At 38.6% G+C, this 27,954-nt stretch overlaps 1 protein-coding gene across 3 annotated transcripts in view; it reads right to left on the bottom strand.

Moving 5' to 3' along the window:
- ANKRD28 (ankyrin repeat domain 28) overlaps positions 1 to 27,954 on the bottom strand; it is a 128,577-nt gene that overhangs the window by 27,831 nt on the left and 72,792 nt on the right. For all 3 annotated transcript variants that reach the window (XM_037383300.1, XM_037383301.1, XM_037383298.1), the window contains exons 4-11: positions 18,767 to 18,837; positions 15,527 to 15,727; positions 14,661 to 14,748; positions 9,699 to 9,841; positions 8,332 to 8,544; positions 2,027 to 2,105; positions 1,468 to 1,582; positions 936 to 1,018 (exon numbers count right to left, since the gene is read on the bottom strand). In XM_037383300.1, coding sequence (XP_037239197.1) covers positions 936 to 1,018; positions 1,468 to 1,582; positions 2,027 to 2,105; positions 8,332 to 8,544; positions 9,699 to 9,841; positions 14,661 to 14,748; positions 15,527 to 15,727; positions 18,767 to 18,837 — 993 coding nt within the window. The remainder of the gene's footprint in view (positions 1 to 935; positions 1,019 to 1,467; positions 1,583 to 2,026; positions 2,106 to 8,331; positions 8,545 to 9,698; positions 9,842 to 14,660; positions 14,749 to 15,526; positions 15,728 to 18,766; positions 18,838 to 27,954) is intronic.

Genomic DNA, 27,954 nt, shown 5'->3' with positions numbered 1-27,954 from the left:
AAATATAGTCAACTACAGGACAGTTCTTTTCTGAAGCAAATCCTTGCAAGCTTGTCCATGACAGGACAGTGAAATAAAAAGCCTTACCAGTGGTAGTTTTAGTTATACTCCTTTAGTTCTTCTCCCAGGCTTCCCTAACAGACAATATAAAGCTGGGGAAGCAACTTCTTCCTCTTCCTCTTCCCCAACCCTCTGCCCCCGCCCGCCCCTTTTCTTTATTTAAAAAAGATGAAATGCCTTCAGATTAATGTAGCACCATTTAGTTTGTTATTCTTATTCTGTTCCTGAAGCTTCCACAATACTTCACACCAATCTACTTTTTGAGAACTGCAGTGGTTCAAAGAGCTCAGAATTCACACCAGATGAAAATGGACAACAAGGAAGTAATAACCTTAAAACTTGCCACAACTTCAGGGAGGAATCAAACAGTGAAAGCCAAGTACAGTTCCGGCTGCTTTTAATTAACAATAAACCACAAATGCTACAGTTTATTAATGTAGCAGTCCACAGAGTCTTCAGAGCTATTACGTGCCCACTACAGAAGTAGAATAGAATGATTTTTATTAAGGTAAAGACATCATGGAAAGGAAATGGAGGATGCTCCATGAAGTCATTTTAGAGAACATTAGTCTTTCTCCTTGAAGTTGCATTATTGTCTGAACCACTCATCCCACCTCTATGGCCAACTTAAAATGCGCAAACACAGCATTAGAGAGTTACAGATGCATTATTTCAAGTTGCATGAATTTTTTTTGGGGGGGGAGAGGAATTACTTCTGTAAAAGTTTGCATTCATTTTAACAAGCACTGGCCCAAGGCTACTTAGTAAACTATAAATATTTTTATGTATTACTAAATTAAGACTTAATGAAAAGCTACCCTCTGGAATAAAAGACAAAGTACAAAGCAGCTATACAATTTTTAGACATACCCTACCTGATGAGAGGAGCTTTCTGCAGCAGTCTGAAAATCCACTTAATGCTGCCAAATGGAGAGGAAACATCCCATGTATACCCCGCCTAAGACACACCATAATCAGGTATCACAGTTTCATTACAATTAAAATAAAACAAACATGACTGTGTGCCAAAGTGCACGTGCATGGTGGGTTCAGCAAACCACCTAATTAGAATACCGAGCCTTAGGAAAACTTCACGCATTAAACACTTTCTTACAAGCTAGCAGGATGCATTAAGTCAGTTATTTTTTATATACTAATAAATATAATTTATTATTATATATCTATAATTCCAGAGCTTTTACTTGAAATACATTTGAGGAATATCTACTTCTGTTTTTGTACAAATTGCGACGTACTGAGTAGCTACTTAGAAGTACAGGATAACACACAAAGTATTTCCTATTTCAAGTGGAAGACAACATTAAAAAAATCATACTACTCTTGTTAATCTAATAAATGTATTTCTAAATTCTCTCAGCGTGCATTCATATCAGTAAAACCACCTACTTCGCAGTGTCAGCACCACTCGTAATCAGAGTGTTGATTAATAGCTCATGGCCATATCTAGCTGCTATGTGCAAAGGAGTATTTCCATTCTTATCTTCACAGTCTATTTCAGCTCCTAAAACAAAAAGCAATTACTAAGTAAGAATATACGTAGGCATACAGATACTTCCATTAGAAAAACAGCACTGATGATAATCTAAGCAACATTAATAACTGTCCATTGATGACTGCTTGGATTTAAAATCTATACAGCCTTCAGTGGTATTTTGGTATTAATGACAAGCAAAATAGGGAGAAGCATTTGATTACGTAACCATATGAGACAAACTTTCTGCAGCCTGGGTTACGGAAGAGAAATTAATATATTTTCCTGCATCCTGAAAAATAAACGGTTCAATGTAACTCATCAAACTTCATAAGCAGATATGCCAGACTCCACCATTAACTGAACTACTACTGGATACGAAAAAAATTCAGTACTTTATTATCAATACAAGAGGAGGAAAATACTCATAATACTGGAAAGCTGATGACACAACTACTCCCTCCCCCTTTTTACCATTTTGAATGATGGTTTGGGATCTTGAAAATCTACCATGGATCGCTGTCATGTGCAAAGGTGTTTTCCCATCTTTACTCTGGAAAAGAAAAAAGTCCCCCCAGTGTTTACTTATGGCCAGTAATAGTAACCCACCAGAACTAACAACAACAAAAAAAGAAAAAAGAACATCCTTTTACTTTCTTGTCTCCCCTCTACTCCCTCTTTTAAATTGTTTCTATGCACTTCTGCAAGACGGATGCTGGCAGTGACAAGTCAGCATGACATGGCAAGCTTTTCAACAGAGCTGCTCTTTATCACTCCTCTAGCTGCGAGTGACAACTCAGTGATGCCCACTCAGTTACGCCTTTAGGACAATCACTCCGAAGAGGATGATTACAGCACACAGCTTCAGCAACAAGCCTATGCCCAACTCTTCCCCCGACCCAAGCCTAAACCAAACCCATGTTTCTTTAAATTAAGTTTGTTTTTTGAAAGAAAATACCAGTATTTACTACAGAAGCTTACACATTATATTAGAAGACAACACATGAAAAACCTCATGTGTTTCATGGAAGTTTCGCGAAGTGATATTTATAAGCAATTTATCATAAACCACAAGTAATCCTAGGCTAGAACTATTCAACCACAATTGGTACTATACATTTAACACATGTATCAAATATGCACTTAGTCATTCACCCAGTAAAGATGTCCTTCAAGTAGGCCAACAGTAACGCATAAGGGAGCTTCAATTTTTAGCAGCACAATTTCAGTGCACTTACAAACCCATTATCTTCTGTTAGCGCTACTTCAGGATGATTCCCCACCCCCCACCCCGTACTTTATCGTAGGTAATGGGAAAGCTTTACTGCAGAAAAAAAGTTCCTACAAATGCAGACAAAAAATTGCAAATATCACACGCACAGAAAATAAAAGTAGTCTTGGATGCACATGCATCTTTGAATTTTAAACATTGCCTTTGAAGAGTATGAAATGTTCACAAAATACAAAGTTAAAAAAGACAAAGGTGGTAGGAGGAACATGAGATATGAACATATGTATTAAAATATCATGAACTGCTGTCATGTGCCAAAGTGTCTTCCCATCTTTACTCTTCCTTTGGAACCAAATGCCAAAGCTTTTATGGATGTGTTACTCAAAGTCTGCTGGAGACCCTTTTAGACAGAGTTGGATGTGGAATTTTCAATCGTGTCACTGTACAGAGCAGCATATGCCACCTACAACAATGCAATTACGGGAAACATTGACTTCTCAGACCTAGATTGAAAGAAATAAAACACTATAATGACAGCCAAGTTATCTCCAGATGTTTCAGCTAGGAGATTTCTTTTATCGTAAATAATCCAAAAGACACATCCACATATCTATAGCAGACACAAAGAAACACAGAAAACAGGGTTGAAATCCACTTGAGGATTGGACAATCGATTTAACCTCTGTCATTGGAGGCCTAAAGGAAAGGTCAAATAATCACACTATAAGTAATGACTTCCCCAAGCAATCTCTATGCTCTGATTTTCTTACAAATAGAATTTTCTTCTAACGTCTACCTTTCATCTTTCTCCTCGCTGTTTAGTTCTGCTCTCTTTATCCAACCGTTCATATTCTCTGTGTCCAATGTTTTTCCTCCTTTAAAACGATTGTTACACATCTGGTGTCTCTTTCCCTCACTTTTCTCCCCCTTTAAGCTGAAGAATCAATTAATTTAAAGAAAAACGATCATATAAAATAGGCTTAGTTGGAGTGAGTGACCAAAAGCTGCTTTGCTATCTAACGTTCTAAACTTTAAAAGAGGAAACTTTGAAAAAGTAAGGAAATAATGAAGCAACAGATAGAATAATTTTAAGGGCTCAGATAAAGCAGCCTGCAGTCTCACTGGCTCAGGTACGCTATACCTGTATCTCAAAGGAAGGCTAACTAAGAGTAAGAAGATGGAGCAGAAAAAGTAGATCTTAGTCTCATTGAGGACATTAATAAAAGTACCTTACAAGGGAATAACTTAATGTGACAGCATTAGAAACTAAGAAGCGTGTTGGTCAAGTGAGAATGCTCAACTAGATGACTCAAGTGAGATCTTGCAAAAAGGACAGCAAATAATCTACAAAATAATTTTTCAGTCGTAAATGAAAACCCAGGGTACAATCAATAACAGATTTTTAGATTTACTTTGCTCAAAAACGCACTTAATGTAGATTTCTAAGACAATGGGTTTGATTATCCACAGTGCCTCTCTCCAGTCTAACAGTCTCAGGTTTCTTTGCAACCCAGGAATAACATAACATGCAATTGTCTATCAACATATAAACACAGAACAGGTATAAAATTAAATGAAGGGGATAATTTCCGCGTTGAAGCTGAACTGCTAGATATAGGATTGCATTCAGAATTCCCTTCTTAGACACTGTCAACTAGGAAAGAATATAAAGAAGCAGAACCAGTAGCCAAAGAGTTCTGTAAGCAATGAAACAATAAGGCTCTATTTATTGAACAAAGTACTGTTTCCAGAGACACCAGAGGCTGGACTGCATAAGCAAGCAGGCAGCTTCAAAACTTTTCCTTCATTTTTTTTTTTTTTTATGCCTTTAAGATCTTCTATCTAAATATTTAAGTTAACTACAGCTGTCAGATTTTAAAAGACCAGATCGGATCAGAGCACATGATGGAATAGCTATGGACTACTGACAGCTTTTGTTGTCTTCATTGAAACTCAATTTGAAGTGTGGTAATAGGCAAGAAACCACCCAAATCTCCTCTATCACTAGAGAAAATATATCCACAAATTCTTAAGATCATCTGAAATTTGTTAAGAACAGTAATTGCTATTAGACAGAATTAACACACAGCACAAGGTGTTCTATCAAGTGATACTTAGATATTAACTGTTCTAAGACTACTGAGCTTTACTGAGGGTCAGGGGAAATATCACGTCACAGCATTCTTCCAAGTGAAACCTCTCCCTCGCAACGACTCCTATGCTCTAGTATCACCAATGGAAGTAAAATACTTTTTCTACTTAGGTCACTAAATTCTCAAGCAGCAAAGGGGGCCCATAAAACAATTAATACTATCCATTACGTACTCATTTCAACATGCTTTTCCATGCATGGAAATCCTGAATCGTGAGGAGAGAGTGCTGCAGTACGTAGCGATACTTAACAGGATTCACTGTTCTGCAGTACTACACGGACAATAACAAGGCTACAAAAACAATTATGAAATTATTTTTCCGCTGCCTACAGAGGTGATAAAAAGCCTAACATATCTCTACTGTTCCATTACGTTCTGCTACATATTCTCCCTTCTTGAGATGAGGCAGCACCCACATATGTGCACAAGCACTTACCCTCCACCTGCCATCAAAAATAAGGATGTTTCCCTTTTGCTCTCCCCGCTAGGTCATCCACAGCAGAAAATGCTCTAAAGCACTGTCTAGTCTGCACCACCCACACCCACTCTGTTACCTCTAACAACACAGAAACAGCTGCACATGGGAGGGGACTATTAAATCAGATTACACAAGCAATACAATTATGAGGAAAAATAAACTTATAATAATTGTAAGAACTACCCTGAACTTCAGCCTCAGTGCTTGGAAACTGGCCTGGAACAGGCTTTGTTTCAATAAATAATAAGAACACTCTAAAAGCAACTCATTTTAACTCTACAAATTATTCTTAACTACACAACATACTCTCAGTTTCCCTTTGCTACTTTTTAGGGATTGTTCTTCTGATTAAATCCAAGATTTACCCTTATAAATGTTTCCAGGGAAGCAGAAGTTGACTTGGAAACAATTTTCTTTTGCTTCAGTTCTTGCACTTTTTAACAGTGCAAGTGGTATGTTTTCACGTACGAGAGCAAGGCTGTTCACACCTTCAGGTGCAAATTCACAGGCCAAATTCAGTCTTGCTGGTATAAATCCACAGAGATGTTATTAACAGAATTATAGTGGAGACACATGTTGGTACAGAAACGGGATAAATGCTGTTTTCAAGCTGTAATTGCTTAAAATCCCTACACAATCCTACTTGCTTAATTTTGCACTTAATGGTTTGGATAGCGAATGAACACATTTTAATTACAGCCAACCTATAGCTAAAGCTACTAACCCTTTCCAATGTAAAGACATCTTTTTCTGAAGCAGGCTAACTTCAGTAGTCAACCTTACTAAGCTCTCAGACTTCAGCTGACATTCTCGGCTCTTCGATATGCTTCAGGCTTCATTTCCCAGCCCCATCATTATCATGTTTCAGAAAAAATGATTCTGTCATCTCAGAGTAAGCTTAAGAGAAAACCTGGGTTTACCCATACTAAATCTTCTAAGGATTTTTTTTCTTAAATTACAGAAACCAACAAATCTCTACTTTGAATCCCATAACTTAAAATTGAATGGGAAGGAAGGCAAGAATATATTGGTCTGATGTTAAAAAATTTTTTGTCACCTCAAAAAAAAAAAAGTTCAGCCTCATTATAAACTTCAAAGGATTCAGGAACTTTGCCAGTCACTTTGAAGATATCAGCCATTCTTTGAACAATTTCTAAGGTTACTTAAAGTTATAACTGACTAAATGTAGTCACTATCTACAGTGTATACATACATAAAACAAAGATTCCAATTTTAAGTTCAAACAAAGATTATAGCAATCTTTAACAGTGTTTAATTATCCTAACAGAATGTTGCAAGTGTTTCATTTTCATTCCTAACTTACAATGTATTTGATAATGAGTAGCCAAAATAACCCAACCGCCGTTACTTGCTGCACATCCTTCTGAAATTAAGCCCTCCCTGCTTCTTTCTCCTACATCAAAAATATGCATAAAGTCACAAACACTTGCAACCCAGCGTATTTGGTAATATTTATGTTTCTCTTTTGTTCTTATTTCTGTAACATACGTGTATTTAACATTGTGGGATTACTTTTCATGACAGAACACACATCATGTAGGACAGAAGTCAGCCCTGTAAGGCTAAGCCCTCAGTCATATCCAGCCCTAGGATATTATGCAGAGTGGAAAGCTGGCAACAAAAATAAATGAACTGCGATCTGTGTATCTTAGGACAAGTTGGCAATAAACCCTGTAGCAGAGCTCCTTACTTCCCCAGGGCACTTTGCTGATGGATTTTTCCACAACTGAGTTTAAGTACATTTTCATTAAACGACCTGCATGTTTAAATACATATGAAATGAGCAGTGACGTACATCTAAGATTTTTCCACATCAAACAGCTTATTTTTAAATAAATTCCAAATTTTCAGTGGGCTACAGATTGTTCACTAACAATAGGTAAAAAATTGTATTTTAGAATTAGTTAGTTGAAAATCAGTGTAAATATCTTACACAAAGCTAGCCACAAACCCCAACATTTTTAACAGAAATGTTAGCTATTCTAATGTTCACCTCTTATCGAGATGGTGCTGAAATTCAGGCAGAACTCTAAACAAATCTACTTAAGAAACAAAAGAAGAGATAATTTTTCCTATTTTCCTACATGGGCAACAGTAAAGGTAATTAGATATTTTGTAAGAGAAACACTTCTCATTCCTGTTTCCTATTTCCCCTTGCCTGAAACCTGTCAAGACACCAGATACTTCTGAACACAGAAGTATCAGACATGGACCAGATATTTCTGAACAGTTACATTTCCATTACTAGAGTAAAAAGCAACTTAATACAAAACAGGAGGTTTCACATCTCAAGACCTTACCCTACACATTTCAGAAGATAATAAGAGATATAGGTTATAGTTTGCTTTTATGCTTGCGTGAATTAGAAGTTCTACTAAGACTGGATTCTAAGGAATATTCTGCAGCCAAAGGCTTGTGACCAAGTAGAGATGTAAAACGTATACTAACTCTGCTCACAAAGTTTTGCTGAGGTAATTAAAAAACCCAGCTGTTGAACACACTTCTCTGAAATATCCTTGATTTTGTTAATGCTGCTTATTTATAAGACAAACATGTTCTTCTGTATTCTTCTGTATGATTGGCTCTTACTCATATGAAGAGACTAGGGACACCAAATTATGTGGAATTTTGACATTGAAATATAATCAAGATTGACCAGACAGAATTGTCATTTTTATTTTTTATCCTTTTAGGCTATTTACTACATTCCATTGAAATATTCAGATTCAGATCAAGTTTCTTAGAGCGACATACTGGCTCATTTTTTCTATAGTACTTTTCACAGAAGTACTCAGCCATCAGTGGGATCTTCCAAACACAGCGACTTTGAAAAGTTACCTCTGATAAAGACATACTGGATCTTTAAAAGTGAATGTATGGCTTTGGATTCACCTACCTTCATATTTACATCTGCTCCGTTACAGACCAAAAGCTCCAAACACAATGCTCCATGTGTTGATGCAGCAGCAAAGTGCAAAGGTGTAAACCCCTTCTCATTCATTTGATTTACATTAGCACCGCAGTCTATGAGTTCATTCACTACAACATCTTGCCCGTTGTAGCAAGCTACATGGAGAGGGGTATTTCCATAGGCATTTGGTTCATTCATCTACCAGAGGAAAAAAAAACCAAACCAAGATTAGTTGGCAGGCAAAAACCTGTATAACAGTAGCATTTAATTATAACGAAGAAAAATCTCTTCTCATGAGATAACGTCTTCATCACATTTTGGAAGTCTTCAAAACCAGAGATTAAAAGCAAGCTCTAGACGTAGTACTTTGATCAAGAAGTCTGTATCGGGGAAGAGTACGATTGCTTTACAAACGAGCCAGCCTCCTCCAATTGTCTCCACACCAGCTTCCTGTACGCAGTATGCAACTTGACAGAACACAGAGATGGAAAAAATGTCAACAGTGGCAATGTGCATAGACCCTACAGACTAAGCACAGCATGGACCTCTACCATTTTCCAACAGAATTTGTGGGTTTCCGTTAAAAGCAGAGGCTAAAGGGACTTTTTATTTCTTTTTCCTTTTTTTTAAATTATTTTTTTAGTGGGAGGGTGGAGTGGCAGGGGAGAAGTAGGACAGACACGTATAGATGTAAAAGTTGTTGTTGTGTACAACACAATACTGAATTCTGATCTCCTTCTCAAGACAGAACTTTGGCAGCACTCTCCAGCCTTGTAAGGCTAAAATGTGATGCACAACGCAGATTTCTTACGCAGTTTCACTGTTTGTTGTTAACAGACTTTCTACATACAAGTACTGTACAGCCTTTTAATTTATTTTGCATTTCGATACTCATACGGTCTTCCTTACTGTAGGTATTGAAGTTTCTCACAACTTTTAGTATTTCCCAAAACCTACGTGGTCTAAGAAAGTCAGTAAAACTACATTTTACAAGTAACTCAAGCAAAAGCATTTAATTTCCTGCAGTTCAAAGAGGACTGTGTAGCAAAGCTAATGACGGAATTCCTATTTCCTGAGTTCCAGTCCAATGAACTAAGAGTAAGAAATACCAAATAAACAAAAAGCCTACTAAAAAAAATGTACTTCCAAATAATTTTGCTAAATCTGCAAAGCTCTTAAGTTACTTGGGGGAATGAGGTTTTATAACAAAAAAGTATGTGAATGAAGATCTTGGGAAATACTATTTTCACTTTATCATAACCTGCCTCTAAATAAACAGCATGCTACAATACTAACAAGAACATTTCAAATTACTAAAAAAATATGTATCGCTTTGTTTTATTCTTCCTTACATCCACTCCAAGATCTAGAAGATACTTGACAACACTGATCATCCCACTAGATGCTGCAGCATGTAAGGGTGTATATGATTTCTTGTCTTTGCATGTCACTTCAGCCCCGTGGGCCACAAGTAATTTCACAACTTCAATATGACCTAAAATAATAAAGACAAAAAGAATTAAGTTGCATTTTATATTAACCAGCACAAGTTTACAAACTTAATAATTGTACAATCATTATAACATGAGCAAGACATTATCATTTGTATGTAATCTGGAAAATAAAGAATTGTTCTTGTATTCTAGTTGTATCATGAACTATAAAAACAACATAAAAAGTTCATCTCCAGAAGAGATTACTTCTACATACTCCCTCTAATAATCATAGTATTCATACTGCAAAAATAATTTTATATATTGAAAACAAATCTTGTTTCTGCTTATGCAGATGGAGTTTTTGGGAAGATTTGAGGACTAGAGAGGTGAAATAACTTTGTATTTATTAAACACTGACTGCAAATTTCTGTAAACAACTTGAGAGAGTACGTGACTGTCAGTCTTCCACCTTCACCCAACTGCAAACATGCCCATTAAGGTTTTTAAGGCATTTGGCATGAACTTTGAAAATTAAACAAGCATGAAAATATTCTATTTTTAAATAAAAATATATCCCCTCCCATCCCAGACCATCTTCTTCAACTTGCAGAGCCATTAAAATGTTGAGCCAAATTATACAGAATTTAGCAAAGCTCCACCTTCAAAACTGACTCAATCCTCTGAGGAACCGCAGCCTTTTGAAAGCATCAACTCTTCTCCTAAATCACTGGGAGGAGAGTGGAAGTTGAGTTGGGATTGTGGGGAAGGGATGACCTGGGGGAAGTTCCAGCCGGGAGGGTGGAAAAGGGAAGGGAGGGTGGGGAGCCCACCCTGAGTAACAGGCAGTTGCTCTCACTGCCAGCTTGTGGCTGGGCCGGGGGTCCCTACACCACACTGCTTACTCCAGAGGGCAACAAGCTTTCCTGGCTACCATGCTCACATGCTCCTCTGCTAGCTTGCATGCAGTTGTGACACTGCACGCTAAGAGAAATGCTATGAAAATGGTGTAACCAAAAAAAATCTGTCATTCTTGCTCACTTGTTAATTTAACCACCAAACAAGTCATCACTGAAAACACACGGATCATTACGACAAAGCCTGCAGAATAAAAAGGCACACTTGAGTTAAAAAGACCACAATACGTGGAGTGCTTTACCTTTGTAACTGGCCCGTACAAGCAGATGTGGGATTCTTTGTTTTACCTTTCAAGTGACACCCTTACCTTAGTTCAAAAAGTGGTGAGGATCACACTGAATACTTATTCTTATCCAGTCAAACACATAAGTAAAACTGAAGATTGGATTTGGTACTTTTAAGTACTGCATAACAAGTGAGGGTCTTTGCTTTTTCAATGACTAAGAGAATTTGCAAAAGGCTGAATAGGAAGTGTCTACCAAAAGGAATACAGACAAAGCTATTTTGATAAATATTCAGTCACCACGATACCCATTTTATGCTGCATGCCCACCAACATACAGAACGACGTTTCACCTAGCTATACCAATCAGAAACACAGTATACCAGCACAACGTGAAGTGCTGCAATATTTCACTTCTGAATTACTTCAGTATTGCAGGAAAGAAGAGAAACAGAAATGTAGACATGATACTAATCTTCTCACCCAAATATAACGGGGACAAGAATGAAACCAAGCCCTATATGAGAGACAGAAGTACAGAAGACATTAAAGGCAGGAAAAGAAGAGAGTCACTGAAAAGAACAGTGGCAGAAAAACTTTAAGGAGAAGAAAATAACCAAAAAAATCCCTGACCTGCATTGAAAACACAAGCTGCAATCAGTGGAAGTCACTCAAACAGAAGAGCAAGGAACTTGAAGTGGGAAGCACTGAGACGACATCCCGATACACTAATGAAGGCGACACTAGCACGCAAGAATGGAAGTCCATTTTAGTTGCAGCATTGTAACTGGACAGCAATGGAGTCGGGTGAAAAGCAGGAAGGAAGGGAAACAATGGAAATAACCCTAGAAAGTTATTTATAGTAGAGTGACGAAAAGCGTAACTTCTTTTTCTATTCTGTGGGCGGTTTTATATGGTGGAAAAGCTTTATTCAAACAATTGAAGCAGCATAAAATCACTCTGAATTGTGAGAGAGAATGTCACAGGGGTTTTTTCCTTATTTGAAGGATTTCAAAGCTTTTTCTAACTCTATTTTCTGCAAGAATATTTAGGTTGATCGACATCAGAAATTAAAAAGTTTCCCACCCAAACACTGTATGAAATAGCACTGACTAAAAATGGAATAAATGTAGCTTATATGAAAAATAGAAGACTCTCTCATCTAGCTGAGCACAAGCCAGAAAACATCTGCCCTCTCACTGACACTCGTTAGATCTCTGCCATCATGCAGAAGTTTCATTCCACAAAATTTTGCAAATAGTCGCCTTGAGTAAGGTGGTTGGACAGCCTGTCACAGACATTGCTTTGCATATGTAAGTAAATTACGAAATACTAATACAAAATATCACAAAATGTTGAATCAAAATCTATTGTTCTTTAACTCCTCAGTTTCAAGCACTGGTATCAGTAGCTGAAATGCAGTATCATACAGCTTCAAATTATGTTAAAGGTATTAATGCTGTGACAATGACTGCATAATCCGCTGGCACATTCAAGTCTTTTCCTCGTGTGACAGCTCAAGAGGATCCTGTTGTTCTTTTTAGCATATCACATATGGATTTCACAGCTTTAGTTTACATTGCTATCAGATTATTTCAGACCTGCATTGTCAGGGATATAAGACTAATGTGAAATTGGCCTGAAACACCAAGTCGTGCAAAGAGAACACTAAATTTCAATTTTGTGTGAATCCAGGTGTTTGTAAGGTCACTTTTACAACTGTTGAGATCTTACAACAAGTCAAATTTTGTAAATGCACGGTTTTGCATTTGTAAAGATCAGAATTCTCAGTCCTCAGACCAAAGCACATTTCAAACAACTCATCAAAACAATCAACCCCCAAAACTCAGGGTAAAGTTTCTGGCGACCATATTTAAATAGGTAATGCCCCACATGCTACTGCTCTTTTGTTTCACTCTGTATGCATGTTTAAAATGGTACTTCCACTTTTAAGTTACTGCTTCCATTTGTTCTTTCCTGGCAAGACTAGGAAACATTGCTTGGAGAAACGTAACAACTCAAAAGCAGTTATGTAAAATACTCGATGCCACAGAATCACAGATGAGAAATACGTTTTATTAGCAGCCTTAAGTCTGTTTTTAAGAACCTCCCCCATGCACACACATTGCACAGCATTATGCCTGTTTATAAGTAATTCTCTCATTCATAATAATGAGCATTAATACCAAGCAAAATGCCCCTCAATATGCAGTTTAAGATCAGATCTCCAAGGCAGAGTTATCCTAGACTTAAGAGATGTCAACATATTGAGCCCATGTAATTTCCTTGTTTATGTGTGTTTATTTTTTTGGTCTGACATCAGATATAGTAAAAGTAGCTTGCTTAGGGAAGGGGCAGAATAGAAATTACTCTTCTTTCATATTAACTTGACTGTTTGTCAAAAATACAAAGTGCTCTTTTATATAAATAAAGGTTTTCACCAAGACAGTCATTCCAAGTAGTATTTTCCTCTTATAATGGGAACAAAAATGTTCACATCTATGATTACCACTGAAAAAAAGCTGCCATAAATAACTGGACCACGTTCTCTTCCTGACTGTTCTCCTTAAGTTTTCTAAGATGGTATCTTAGGCATATAGATATGTATTTTCTGGAGAATTTAAAAATTTAGGAAAATGTAGATCATCAAAATATAACAGGAACAAAAAATTACATACAATGAAGTCTTATTTCCCCATTTCACCTTGAAAGAAATTCCTGGGGTTGCAGATGCATACAATACTAATATGCTACTGCTTTTATTCTTCTCCCTTGTCTGGATGAAATTATGAAGCAATAAGCTAAAATACTGAATAACAATCAAGACCACGGAATCATCTCAACTGGCTTCTTCCTGAAATTGATCCTGAAACTTAATTGTTCACTGCTCATACATGACACGTTGCACGTGTTCAAGAGCATTTTTAGGTATTTTCTGGAAGTTAAAAGAGACATTAAGTTTTTTGGCTTCTGAACAAGTACAGCGTATTCTGCGGTGACATGAACAATTGACAAATAAAATCTGCAGTTGCATATGAATTACTTAGAAACAAAGTGACTAGCTAAAGCTAAGAAGTCATTGTCAGTGTCAGCCTAGAACTCCTAACCTGCATTTTCTGTGAATCACCTTCCAATGGTTTATATTGCTGATATTTAAAATGAAGCTTCAGATACAAAACTCTACTATTTCTTACAGCTATTCCTACCACTTAATAAAATGAAAGTCTTACAAAAGGCAATGAAATACATTGACAGTATTGCCAGTGCATTGATCAATAAATACCATGAGGACAATAATTATCCACGCCTGGAATAACATGGCAAAGCAAGAATTTGGGACTTTCAGAGAGGAAATAGTCTTCTTTTAAAATATAATCCCCAAGGTTGCTGTAATGATCCTTTGTTTCAGGTGCCCCCTGTATGAATTTATCACTTTCTATTTAGCATTACTGCAGAAGTTTTCACTTGTGATTAGACTCCTGCTGATTAAGGAACATAGTCCCTTCTTTTTAAAGAACAAAATTACCTACCTTACTTTTCTTTTTCAAATAAACTGATTTTTCTCACCATAAAAACACATTTACAAGGCAATTTGAAATAGACTATCAATGGTCTCCTGGCAGACAGAGATAGCCTCAATGCTTACAGTGTCAGTATTTTTCCTAAAAACATATAAACCCACTAAACATAAGGTGATTTTTTTACTACCACAATAGTAATCAGCTGAAAAATGTACATACCCATATATGCTGCCCAATGTATAGCTCGTCTGTCTTTCTTGTCAAATGCATTAATATTGGCCCCTCTAGACAACAGTAAGCTGACCATCTGAGATGAACAGAAAGAAAAGTAGTATTATTCATAATGGAAAAACTCTGCTTAAAAGTTAGATGAAGAAATTCATAAGAGAAAATAAAAACGTGTCCATTTTCCAAGGATTTAAATGTGTTGGGTTTCGAATATCCCACAAGCTTAAAAAAACTGGCTGCCCACCTTGGCAGCAGTAATGAAGTATCTGTAAGGAACACAAAACTCCGCATGAACAAAAACATTTCCCAGTTAAATATGGCAAAGCTGTGGAATCTTTGAAATCTTCAGGCTATTACTATGGAATTCACTAAAGGTAATTTCTAAAAGCAAGCCTATTGCTGATTCGCCTCCAACTGCCTCTACACAACTACAATGGAAATTTATCACCAGACATTTTCCGAGGCTTGAAGATTAGTGAGTTAGAGCTTATTACATGTGTTTCATCCACATTTCAGTGACGACACATTCCATATGTCCACTATCTACTGAACAGGAAAGTATTTTCTTTTTTCCATTTTACATTTATCTATTACTAGTTTAGCTCCACTTAACTCAGGCAAATTTGCTTCTGTCTTAAGATGAGCGCTGTTAAGAACCTTCCAACTAAATTATGTAACGTGTATTTTCCATAACCATTCTCTACACAGATGCGTACAGAAGACAAATTCAAATACAAAATAGGAATTGGGTTTTTTTGAGCAGGTGGGTGAAACATGGTTTTAAACGGAGAAACTAAATACCAGAAATGTGAGGGACAGAATGACAAGCGGGAAACAAGGTAAGAAAAATAACTTACCTCAACGTGTCCACTGAAAGCTGCATGATGCAATGCCGTTCTGCCTGCTCGATCAGACACATTTACGTTGCTTAGGAGAGGCACCAAAGCTTCAGCGCATTTCACAGCTTTGTTTGCAGCTGCTATATGTAGGGGTGTCTGCCAGTTTTTATCACGAGCATTGACATCTGCTGAATGCTTTAACAACACCTGAACAGCATCCTGAAAGCATTTACAAAAAAACCCAAGCCACTTAGAGAAGATTTGAAATGCCAGCCTTAAATCCAAGGACAGTATAGCAGTAATAAAACTATTCACTATTTGTTATTTTGTAAACATCATCTTATGCTTTGTAAATATCATCTTGTACTTTACCATAAATCCAGATTTGGGGATGCTCTCAAGAACACGAGCAATACACACCCTACAGGATTCAACTGAATCAACCATTTCCAGGTCTTTTATCCAGTTCCTTAAGCCATCTGGCAAATTGTTTTTCATCACAACTAATTTCCAAAACTTCCATTGCTAAGGATTAATGAAGTACTATGAACTTAATGATGCGTTTCACCAATTTGCCAAGCAAAATTTTTGAACTGTCAAAGTCTGGAAATGGCAAAGCAAAGAACAGCTTATTAAAACGTACATTCAGAGAACCACAGACAAAACAGCACACAAGAAGTTTCAACATACACTGTTGCAACTCCCGAAAACCATTTCAGAATGCTGCACTGAACTCCATCTTACAAAAAGATTATTCATTTCTTTTTGTTAAAAGTACAAGCTGTGAAAATTTGACAGATAAGACTAATTTTTACAGCAAGATAAACAAATTTCATTAAAATACGTGCACACAATTGGAATGCATAAAAAAAAAAGTAATCTATTTGTAATATCAACATGATGATGAACAGTGCATTTTACGTCAGCTCCGTGACCTTCCCACAATTCACTAATGGCTTTCAGTGGTGCCCGACCCAAGCGCTGAGCACACAAATAAATGGTTGGCACTTTGAACTTGAAACATGTTACCACAAGTAGTTACTGGAAATTCTGAATTACACTGTGGTACAATAGCTAGGCATTATTCTCAACTACGAGCAGAATGCTAAGTAACACTTGATTCTACTATTACTATCTATTATTCTATCTATATTACATTGTATTTAAAATGTTCAAATTTCTTCTACTGTCAATGAAAAAGAAAATAGGAACAAACATAAAAGTGAAAATACTGCATCACAGGCCTGTAATTTAAATGAGAACTGGAACAGCTCTTCTCTAAAAAACTTAAGCAGACTTAGTACTTCAAAAATCAAATCAGTATTTTGAACTTCTGTCTTCTTTGAACCATATACTAAGAAAAACCATAATCAGAACAAGGAAATTTTAGAACAGCTATTAACCCTTTTGTAGAAGTAAGCACCATAGTATAAGCACCACGGCACTAGTATAAAAATAATGTATCTTATATTTTTATGTGCGCATGCATTAATGAATTTCAAGAGTTAGCAAGTCTGCTTAGGGGTCTGTTGTGGTGGTTTTAGGTTGAGTTTGGTTTGGTTTTTTTTCTTCGAAGTACACCAGGCACACAAATAGAGGCCTGGAGTGTGACCGTCTTGACATGAAGTTGCTTGAATTTGTGCAGCTGGCAGCTGCATATGTAATTCTGTAATTCCAGCTGTTTTGCATGTTTCAATGTTCTTGCTTAACTGCAGCTGTCCCTGTTTCCAGAGTAACTCCAGATATTTTACTGAAATCGTTATGAAGAGTTTTTTCATTACAGCTTTTTTCATCGAATGCTCAAAACCCATGTATGTCTGTCAGCTGGAAAACAGTGCCTACATGTATCAAACATATATGTGGGCTCCTATGACTTACTGTGTTTATAAATAGAAAATTCTGACAAGCAATTATCATTGCCTTCCGGATAAATAGTATGAATGGTTTACATGTTCGCTTTTGACTAGTATTTTGTTTAGAACAGTCCACATTTAAAAAAGATATGATGAACATTGTGGCATTACTTGAAGTTACCATTTCGGTCCAGTTTGCCTGCAGCACTCTTCTCTGCAAGCATTACTGATAGAAAGAGCTTTATTGTCCCTCAGCTCTGAAGAATGCAGCATTTGGTGCTTCGGTCAGCTCCCAAAGGAGCAGCCTAAAAATACCTCAAGAAGAACAAATTGCATCTGGGAATAAAGGCATCCTCGAAGATTTATTTTCAAACACTGTTTTGAATAACACAGTCTCCACATAACTTAGCTATTAATGCTAGTGGCAACATATTGCAATCTATCCAGGGAATTCAAAAGCAAAAACTGAAACAAGGCTTGCTTAGATACTTCATGTATCAAATAGATGAAGTTCAATACTTGTCAAAACCAAAATATTCAATTCCATCTTCTCAAACAAAAATTTACACAGCATCTTTAAAAAAACCTTTACTTTTTTGAGACATACTGAAATGAGCATCAGTTTGACTCAGGATCTCAAAGGAGACTGCTTTGCATAAACTCTTGCACACAACAAGCTCATCATTTCTCTGTTTTGATCTTCCACAGGAATTTAAAATTTTTACTAGGACATCAATAATAGAGGAACAGCAACAAAGTAATTTCTTATATTGTTATATTCTCATGATTGTGTAACTGGTAGACTTAAAAAAACTTTCCACATATTTCATTTATAACTTTTAAAGTGATTTTCAATACTACCATTACTCGTTCATCGCTTTTTTTAAAAAATGACGTTTGCAGGACTTACAGAACCATTTATTTCTTCAACGCCTGAAGAGACAAGGATGTAAAAAAATAAAGAAATGCAAAGATTATGCCATAAAAGCTGTACTAAATCTTAATTCACCTCTACTTCCCTCATGCTGACCCATTCTGGTTACCTTAAGAGAAGTAAACTGGACTTGAGAACCCGGCATGCAGAAACCTCTGCTAGGGAAATGGCAGAGAACAAAGCTGAGCCCTAGAAGTTTATAGCTTTCCCCCCTTTCTTCCCACTCATGGATTTGAGATATATACACACACATACCTTCAACAGATTAAACGAACTGTTGCAAAAATGTTCTGCAATTCCAAACCTTTGGAGTAGTTTCACTTTGTAAACCCCAAACAAATAACAGAATTTATTTGTAATATGACAAATTATATGTAGTATTACAAATATGTAATATTTGTAATTTATATGTAAAATTTGTAATTTGAGATGTCTTATTTTAACACAAAGCAGTAAACAAAAAAAGCATACCTCACTACAAGATGCCACAGCTCTGTGTAAAGGAGTCAACCATTTGCTGTCTTTGGCATTAACTCTAGCTCCTGTAACAAAAAATAAAAATAACAGAGATTTATAATATATTTACAGGAAGACTTAAATATTTTCAAGTACAGAAATAGAACTATTGGAAGATACTTATTCTAGGCTCATTATTAATACAGCACGATGTAAAAAAGGGAAAGGAGTCTTTTCTCCAGCTAAAGCCCACCCTTTGAGGGAATTCTTTTAACACTGCACCCGTAATAGTCTTCCATCAAAGTGTACTCATCTTTTTACACTAGGTAATCTTTTATAACCTTTTGCACTTCCAAAGGCACATAAAAAAGAAAAAAAAACCCACTTGGGTAAGAAAGACAGACTCCTTGCCTTCATTCAGCAACAAATCTCATACTTTCGCACTATAGTTGAAATTCTCCATTAAACCAGAGAAAGAGGCTACATTTATTCCCCATTGCTTCCAGTGTTCTTGTGGTTGGCGAGTCTGATGCGTTAGGTATATAGAACATACTGCTGCTTCTACTCGTAATTTGGGAAGGAATCTTCTCTACTCCACCAGGTCACCTAGGACCTCTTGGACCTTCATGGACAGGCTGTAATAACCACACCGCTCTGCTTCTAAAAGCACACCTAAGAAACAGCTGTTCCTGCCACCAGAAGACAAGGTCACACAAACACCTCTAAGGGACACAAGCCTGGTTTTGGTTTTTTTCCTTAATAATTAAAAGGAAAGAAGGATCTGAGGATTTTTTCTTTTTCCTGAAGGAAGCAACTGAACTGCATTCTAACTTCCAGTGAACTACAAACAAGAAAACTTAATCGTTGTGTAATGATTTAATTTCTTACAGATATATATACTGTATATACATATACATATGTATACATGTATATATGTGTTTGTGTAAAAAAACCTTATAATTTTTTTTATTCCCCGAGTGGAAATTTAGCCATCTTTATTTGAAAACTGCTGAGATCTTACAGATATGTGATAGCTTAGACGAAATACTATGTTTTTGAAAAAATAGTTTGGAAATACCGTTGGGAAGAGTTGATAGGGCAACACATGATATCAGATGGTAACATTAATGCTACATGTTCAAGGCTTATTAACTTCTCAGGCTAAACTAATATTGTTATGTCAGAACCAATTTTTTCCATGCAAAGAATAGAAAAGGATGGAAGGTCAGTAAGACACAAAATGTCAAACAGCTGCTGGTCAGGATACTCAGCTGAGAGACAGGTTGTTCTGAACCAAGCCTCCCAGACCTGCACTAGCAAAGAAGTCTCTCCCAGTACAGCTGAACAACCTCTCCAAGAAACTTAGCAGTCTGTACAAAATTGTAGTTGTATATACCAAACAAACCAAAGATTTTATGTCAGTTCTCTGAGTTTATCCATTTCTAGTCAATCCATCAGGCTTAAGAACACAACATGAAAGCTGATGCCGGATTCAAACTCCCACTTTGACCCTACATCTTCCAAGTGCCAGACAGAGCCTGAGGTCTAACTCCTGGCTACAATTTCAGGGATTTCCCTCTTCCCTTACGCAAATTTCAGAAGCTTATGGTGTCATCCTATTTTTCAAGTTCAAAAGTTTTTGTAAAGTAAGTTCAAAGGAATGGGAAGAAAGTCCAAGTCCATTTGAAGAAAACCCTCACAAGCGAACAAAAGTTTAAGAGACCTAATCTTACCATAAACATCTGGTTTTGTCAATTGTCATAAGGACCTAGTGTACTGCACCATAACACAGTATACTGTATCAAATTCTGCACAGAACTTGAGCAAAAAAAAAATATTTGAGGATTCTCAAAATCACCAAAAATGTCTTGGGAAGTTCAGCAATCTTTGTAAATGTAAAAGACAATAACCTGAATGATAAGTGAGAATGTAATCAATAGATTTCAAATGTATCTGTAAATCTTGATTTGTCTTCCAGGTTACTGGTAGCCATGCTTCTTTCTTTCTGTTTTTTATTTTAGCAGATGAGAGAAAAATAAGAGCCAAAACGGTACTCCAAGCTTCAGCTGACGTCACATCTACAGCCAACAGCCAAGGAGTGAAGACTTCCAAAGTCTAACTGATTTCTATTTCTAATTTTAATTCAAATGTCTTTGAAGTGTTTTAAAGGAATTAGGGGAGTTACTGGGTCGCTAATCACCATCATGATTTTCCTCAGGAAAATACACTTGCAAGATTTGATGTGAAGTCAGATCCACCCAGGTGATGAAGCCTAAGACAGGAGAAGCATCATGCCCAGCAGAAGGGGAGAGATGTACATTTCCACTGCAAGGAACCAGCAGTCACCTAAGCTCTAGTGAAAATGTGCTTAAACTCCGAGCTGTGTTTACGGGTTCAGCTAAGTAATTCCCTGACATTTCTGGTACTTTAACACACAGCCTAAAATCGCATCAGAAGAGAGCAAAAATAAATACAAAAAGATACTGTACAAAAGGTGTTCCCAGTGGTAAATTAATCTAACTTGCTAGGACTAAAGCCAAAGAATATCTGAAGGTAGTTTTTGTTTCTGGTAAGGAAGAAAGTTGGCATTAGGTAAAGAAACACCTAAGGAAATTTGATGCAATATCTAGAAGTAACATGGTCCTCTCAAAAGAAAAAAATCAGCAAAACATCTGCCCCCTCCCCCTAAGTGATATGCCACTCAAAGTAGCAAGAAACCCTAGGTCTAGTCCATCCCGTAGTTGATTTAGTGTAATATGTAGACAATAAAATAAACTAACTTTTCAAATGTACAACTGATCTGTAAATTCTCTGACAACGGGAAAAAAACAAAGTTAACTTCTGACGAAAGACCTAAATCTCTGGTGGACTTAAAGAACCACCAAACTTGTTTTTTCTCCCACAACAAACTTTTAAAGGAGTTCAAAACATGTTAGAATGAAAGACAAATTTTTTAAAGTAATAATCAGAATAAGTGTACTACCAAAAATCCACATATGCACTACTAATGCGGGAATCGCAGCTCTAGATAGGTTAAATAGATAATACTGTAAATTAATAGAGATACTTCTCTCCTACGTTCCTCCAAGACACACTGCGAAGAATGATTCTAATTTCATAGAACAACTTCTCTAAACAGCTTTGGATTTGAGAACATAATCCCCCTCTAGGCTGTTCTTTACTCCCTAGCACATGATTTGGGAAAACATTATGCATTCCCTAATCCCACTTTCAGATGGTCTCCATGAAACATAAAGCTCCTTCAACCCCATCATACTCCTACCATGCGACAGTGAGGAAGTTTACAGCCTTCATCCTCTGGGGTAAAGCCCTACTCCAGATCATTGCACATATTAGAAAGTCACAGGTTGGTCAGGGTTGGAAGTGACCTCTGGAGATCACCTAGCCCAAGCCCCTGCTGGAGCAGGCTCACCCAGAGCAGGTTGCACAGAGTCACATCCAGGTGGGTTTGAATGTCTCCAGAGAAGGAGACTCCACAGCCTCCCTGGGCAGCCTGCGCCAGGGCTCCGCCACCCTCCAAGTAAAGAGCTTTTTCCTCATATTCAACTGGAACTTCCCGTGTTGCAGTTTGTGCCCGTTGCCCCTGGTCCTGTCGCTGGGCACCACTGGAAGCAGCCCGGCCCCGTCCTCCTGCCACCCACCCTTAAGGTGTTGGTACGCACGGGTGAGACCCCCCTCGGCCTTCTCCAGCTACACAGCCCCAGCTCTGCCAGCCTCTCCTCACCAGGGAGGTGCTCCAGGCCCCTCACCAGCTCCGCAGCCCCCGCTGGGCCCTCCCCAGCAGCTCCCCGTCTCCCGTGACTGGGGAGCCCAGCGCTGGGCCCAGCACTCCCGATGGGCCTCACCAGCCCGAGCAGAGGGGCAGGATCAGCTCCCTGCACCCGCTGGCCACGCTGCCCCTAACGCGCCCCAGGCTCCCACCCGCCTTCTCGGCCACAGGGCCACCGCTGGCCCGCGGGCAACCGGCTGTCCCCCAGCACCGCCCGGCCCTTCCCCGCAGAGCTGCCCCCCAGCAGCCCACCCCCAGCCTGTGCCGGTGCAGGGGCTGTCCCTCCCCAGGGCAGGACCCCGCGCTGGCCCCTGTGGGACCCCATGAGGTCCCCCCCCCCCGGCTCTCCAGCCTGCCCAGGCCTCGCTGAGGGCAGCACGGCCTGCTGGTGTCCCGGCGGTTCCTCCCAGTTTGTGCCATCGGGAGACCTGCCGAGGCTGCGCTCCGTCCCCTCAGGTCACCGATGACCCAGCTGAACAGGACGGGACCCAGCGCTGACCTGGGGCACAGCGCTGGCTACAGGCCCCCGGCTGGGCTCTGCGCCGCTGGTCGCAGCCCCTGAGCTCTGCCCTCAGCCCGCGCTCAGCCCATCACTGCCCGCTCACCCAGCCAGCTCCTGAGCTTGCCTGGGGGCTCGGGGGGGGGGGGGGCACTGCCAAAAGCCTGGCTCAGGTCAGCGTAGGCACCACCCACCGCTCTCCCCTCATCTACCAGCCAGTCATTCCATCGCAGAAGGCTATCAGAAGGCATCATTTCCCCTGGGTGGATCCATGTTGACTACTCCCGATAACCTTCTTTTCCTGCACATGCTTTGAGATGACCTCCAGGATGAGCTGCTCCATCCCCTTTCCAGGGATGGAGGTGAGGCTGACCGGCCTGTAGTTCCCTGGGTCCTCCTTCTCGCCCTTTGGGAAGGCTGGAGTGACACGGGCTTTCCTCCCGTCCTCCGGCACCTCTCCTGTCCTCCACGACCTTTCAAAGGGGATGGAGAGTGGCTTGGCAACAACATCTGCCAGCTCCTGCAGCGCTCAGGGGTGCATCCCCCTGGGTCCCACGGATTTGTGGGTGTCAGGTTGGCTTGAGTGACATCTAATGTGATCCCCCGCAACCAGGGGAAGTTTTCCTTTCTCCAGACCTCCTCTCTTGCCTCCCGTGTCTGCGATACCCGAGGGCCGGCCCTGGCAGCAAAGGCTGAAGCAAAGGCGGCATTCAGTAACCCTGCCTTCCCCGTGTCCTCTGTCACCAGGGCACCCACCTCACCCAGCAGCGGGCCCACATTTCCCCAGTCATCCTTTCCCTACTGATGTACTTGAAGAAGCCCTTCTTGCTGTCCTTGACCTCCCTCACCAGATTTAATTCCAAATAGGCCTTAGCCTTCCTCATCACGTCCCTGCACATTCTGACAACGTTCCTATCTTCCTTCCAAGTAGCCTGTCTCACATATAAAAAATAATTACACCTTTACTGAATATCTTTTTCTTAAAGATTATTTGTTTCATGGTTTCTTAAAGACAGTTTGAACACACGTATGTACATAATTCACTGTACAACACTGCCGATGTAATATTATCTCTGTGAAGCTCAACCTGCTGACGTGTTAACCAGGGCGATTCTCACATTTCAAATGACAGTTAGGCAGCTGTTTGCTCTTTCAAAGCACAGTGCAGCATACCTCAATCCCCAATTCTCAATAAACGAAAACAACAAACAAAAAACCCCACCCTACCACACTAGATCTTCCAAGACTTCAGGATCTTCCTCTTAACATGTTTATCAAAACTGTTCAGAACATCTGTTTAATGTACAATTTCTTATACCTCAATTGTTTTAAGTCAGAGAGCTTGCAGCAAAAGGATCTGGGGACTTGCCAGAGATAGCAAATATAATACTGAAACATGAATACCCGTCATCATTGCTTGAACTTAAGAACTGATTATGTAAATTACACTCCCTTAAAACCACACCTTCCAAACAAACCAACTTATTATTCCATGTTCGTGCACTAAAGCAAAATATTAAACAAGATCTTCCCTTTCGTCACCATCTTTGCTAGTACAGCCTAGTAAGTTTACACATCGAGGCAAATATAGAAGTAGGATTTTTGCTCTGCAAAAGGGGAGGTGGGGGGAAATATGTAATATTTTTCTTCCCTCCTCCTTGAATCTTACATTCCACTTTGCAAAGTTGCATTCACAAGACTGACAATTAGAAAGACATGTTTTATTTAGTAAGTCTAGTACAGAAACTCAGTGGTGCTTACTTTTAGCAAATTTATGTTCCAAGAGACACATTTTCCAAATCAGTATGTACACTGATGTACAGAGTGATCCTGGAAGCTTTGATTATATCAGTCCATATCTGGCAATTGCACATTTAAATGTGCTATTAGCCACCAATACACCTGGACATATGTTTCTGCAGTCCAGCTGTTACTTCATTGGTGTCAATATCCTTGCATTCAAATAATAACTATCACCTCAACCATCTTTTGAAGAGACAGGCAACAAATAACTGGGCAGGAAATGCTGTAAGGAACAGCCACACACCTCCTCCTTCATCCATGATGTACCACATAACTATATACAGCCATGTCTCAGCATATCACCTCTGTGTTCCTCTCGTAAGAACTTTTGCTGTGACTCTCTTCCTGAACTACACTGCACCAGAACTCTTCCTATTTGTAAATGCCCTTGGAAGACTTAACAAATGCAGCAGCTACATTACTCATGCGTCACTAGCTGAAAATAGATTAAAAAAAGAAATACAACAGAACTGACAAGACAGTTTCATCCTCGCTCACAGTACTGACTTAAGTACTGAACTGCCCTCCACTGTTATTTGCAGTCTGTACTTTTAGACTGTCAAGGGTGGTATTTTCCCTTGTTATCGTACAAGATGTGATAGCAATTAAGCAATAGTATAAGCAGATAAAACTTAAGTGTTTTCATTCAGATATGTAATACAGACATCTGATGTTCAGTATTTGAAGCTCCGAAATGTTTATTTAGGAGTAAAAGATGTAAATAAGATCTTTAGATTGTATTTAAAGAAGCTAACAAACTTTGTCTTAATTACTATACTGAAAGAATTTTAGGAATTATATTTGCAGAAATTAGGAAGATCCCATGTATAAATCACTGAGAATAATCAGTAGTCCTACTGTAATTAGATTCTATTTAATTATTTTCCTAAGGGCTAGTATTAGCTTCAGAAGTTTTTCAGTTTTAAATGATCCACTTTTTATCTAGAGAAGATGACCATGGAAGTACTTAAAAGTGGCAAGCAGAAATTCTCAAGCTACACTGGGGAATGAACAGATGGAGGAGAAAACTTTTCCTTAAATAGAAAAATTTATGAACATTCAGGAGAATACAGAAAGACTTTGTAAAGTAAAAGAAGATTTGACATATCAATTGGAGCAATCCATAATAAAAATCTAGGGTAATTTCCTACTGAGAACTTGGATACTTGGAAAGCTATTGCTGCAAAAATAGTAAGATCTCATTGAGAGGAAGCTTCTTCTTATTCATAAGCTAAATACACAGTAGTGGATCTGGGGGGGGGCGCAGAATCAAGAGTGGGACAGGACTGCAATATCTTTTGACCAGTCACAATGATGCTTCAACAAGAGTTTTTATTTTTATTGCTTAAAAAAACCCAACAGAAACCCCCACCCAAACAACAACAACAAAAAAAAACCCCACCCAAAAACCACCAACCACCAACCCACCCAAAACCCACATCACCAGAAAAACACATGGACACACTGGCCACAAAAGGGAGGAAAACCACAGACAAGTCAAAGTCACCCTCCAGAACTTTGCTGCCTTGTCAGTGTAAGAAGTCCATTTTCTTTCAGAACTTCATAGTTTGTGCCACATCTTGGCCACCTCGAGCTTCAGAGAGCAACATGAGGTTGACTCCTCAAGCTACTGAACGCTTCTACCTTTTCATACGTCGGTTCCATTTTCTCTCTCAAAGAACACCAGCCCTACTTTCTTCACAGCAACTGGCTGTTACCGCTGCCAGGGGGAAGTTAAGACAGCTCAAAAAAGGTAGCCAACACCATTGTCAGATGAGGACAAAGCAGCTGAAAGATACAGCCCATGTAAAAGGAGCCCCTGTGAAACGCCTTCGGCATGTGGGTACATCTGCAATCCAAACAAAGGGAGCTTCATGCAGCTGATATTTTTGCAGCAATAGCTTTTCAACAGCTGAGCTGTGTGACTGTCATTGAATGGATTTTTAATACTTCCATAGCTTCAAACTTAGATGAAAGAAAACTCAGAGATGTCTAGAGTGGAGTAACATTGGAGGGTCTTTACTATTCTCCAAAATCTGTTATTACTACAATGATAGTTTTCCAGCGTCAGCACGATTCCTGCATTTTCCAGCTGACCTAGAGGAAAGCTCAACAAAAACCTGTGGGCTGCCAAACCTTAATGAGATTGAGTTTGCCCACACACTCATGTAGGTTGAGCTCCATGCAGTGAAAATTTCGGGTTAAACAAACAGAAATGTGTTGTGCTAGTGTATCATGCAAGGTAGTAACTAAATCTATTCAAAAGAAAACAAATAGATAATTCAGATGTTTATTTTAATAAACTATGTTGATTTCAGCGAAAGCAATAATAAGTCTGCATGGTAGTTTAAAGAAAACATGTGAAAAAAAGCTACTAATCAAAAGAACACATTCTGGGAGCACACTAATCTGTCCTGCTTCTCACATGACACTTGCCTGCAGAATAAGACTCTGATGGCATGAAAAAAAGCATAGGACAAACAAAGAATTTTTTTTTCTAAAGCAAGAAGCCTCTCCAGAACGTTCACATGCAGGACTTAAGTGAAAGGAAGGTTTGATTTTTTTAATCAGGACTTCTTGGGAAGAACAAAAAGCTGGACATTCAGTTAATTAAGACTTCATTATTTTACTTTTCTACTTCTCAGTAGCTTGCCATCAAGTATTTACACAGTTAAAGCCAGTGCTATTTTATGCAAAGTAGACAGATGTATTTGCGCACCAGGATGCAGAGTTGTACATCATAAAAATACAACTGTGATCGGTGTTGTGACTCTTCACTGAATACAAAAAAGAAAACACTTCTAAAATTATGATTCTCAAGTGATTATGATACAAACTTTTGTTCCATCATTCTGCAGCTGATAAACAATCATCTTCACACCTCTTTCTTACTTACTGTTCACCTCGTTACCTAACAGGCTTAGGGATGCTAATTGCTTAACTAGCTACAATCTCACAGGGAAAGAGACTGGAATATTTGGACTCCCACAGACAGACCATAGCGGTAGGACAATTTGTTGACAAGACTTTCGCATCTGCAAGGGACAAGTTCATTAGTGTTCAGTGAAACACTGTCTCAAGATAAAATGCAAAAGGCAATCTAGATGTCCA

This window comes from Falco rusticolus, chromosome 4 (genome assembly GCF_015220075.1).
Source record: "Falco rusticolus isolate bFalRus1 chromosome 4, bFalRus1.pri, whole genome shotgun sequence".
Taxonomy (NCBI): Eukaryota; Metazoa; Chordata; class Aves; order Falconiformes; family Falconidae; genus Falco; species Falco rusticolus.
This window is presented reverse-complemented; position numbering and strand designations above follow the sequence as displayed.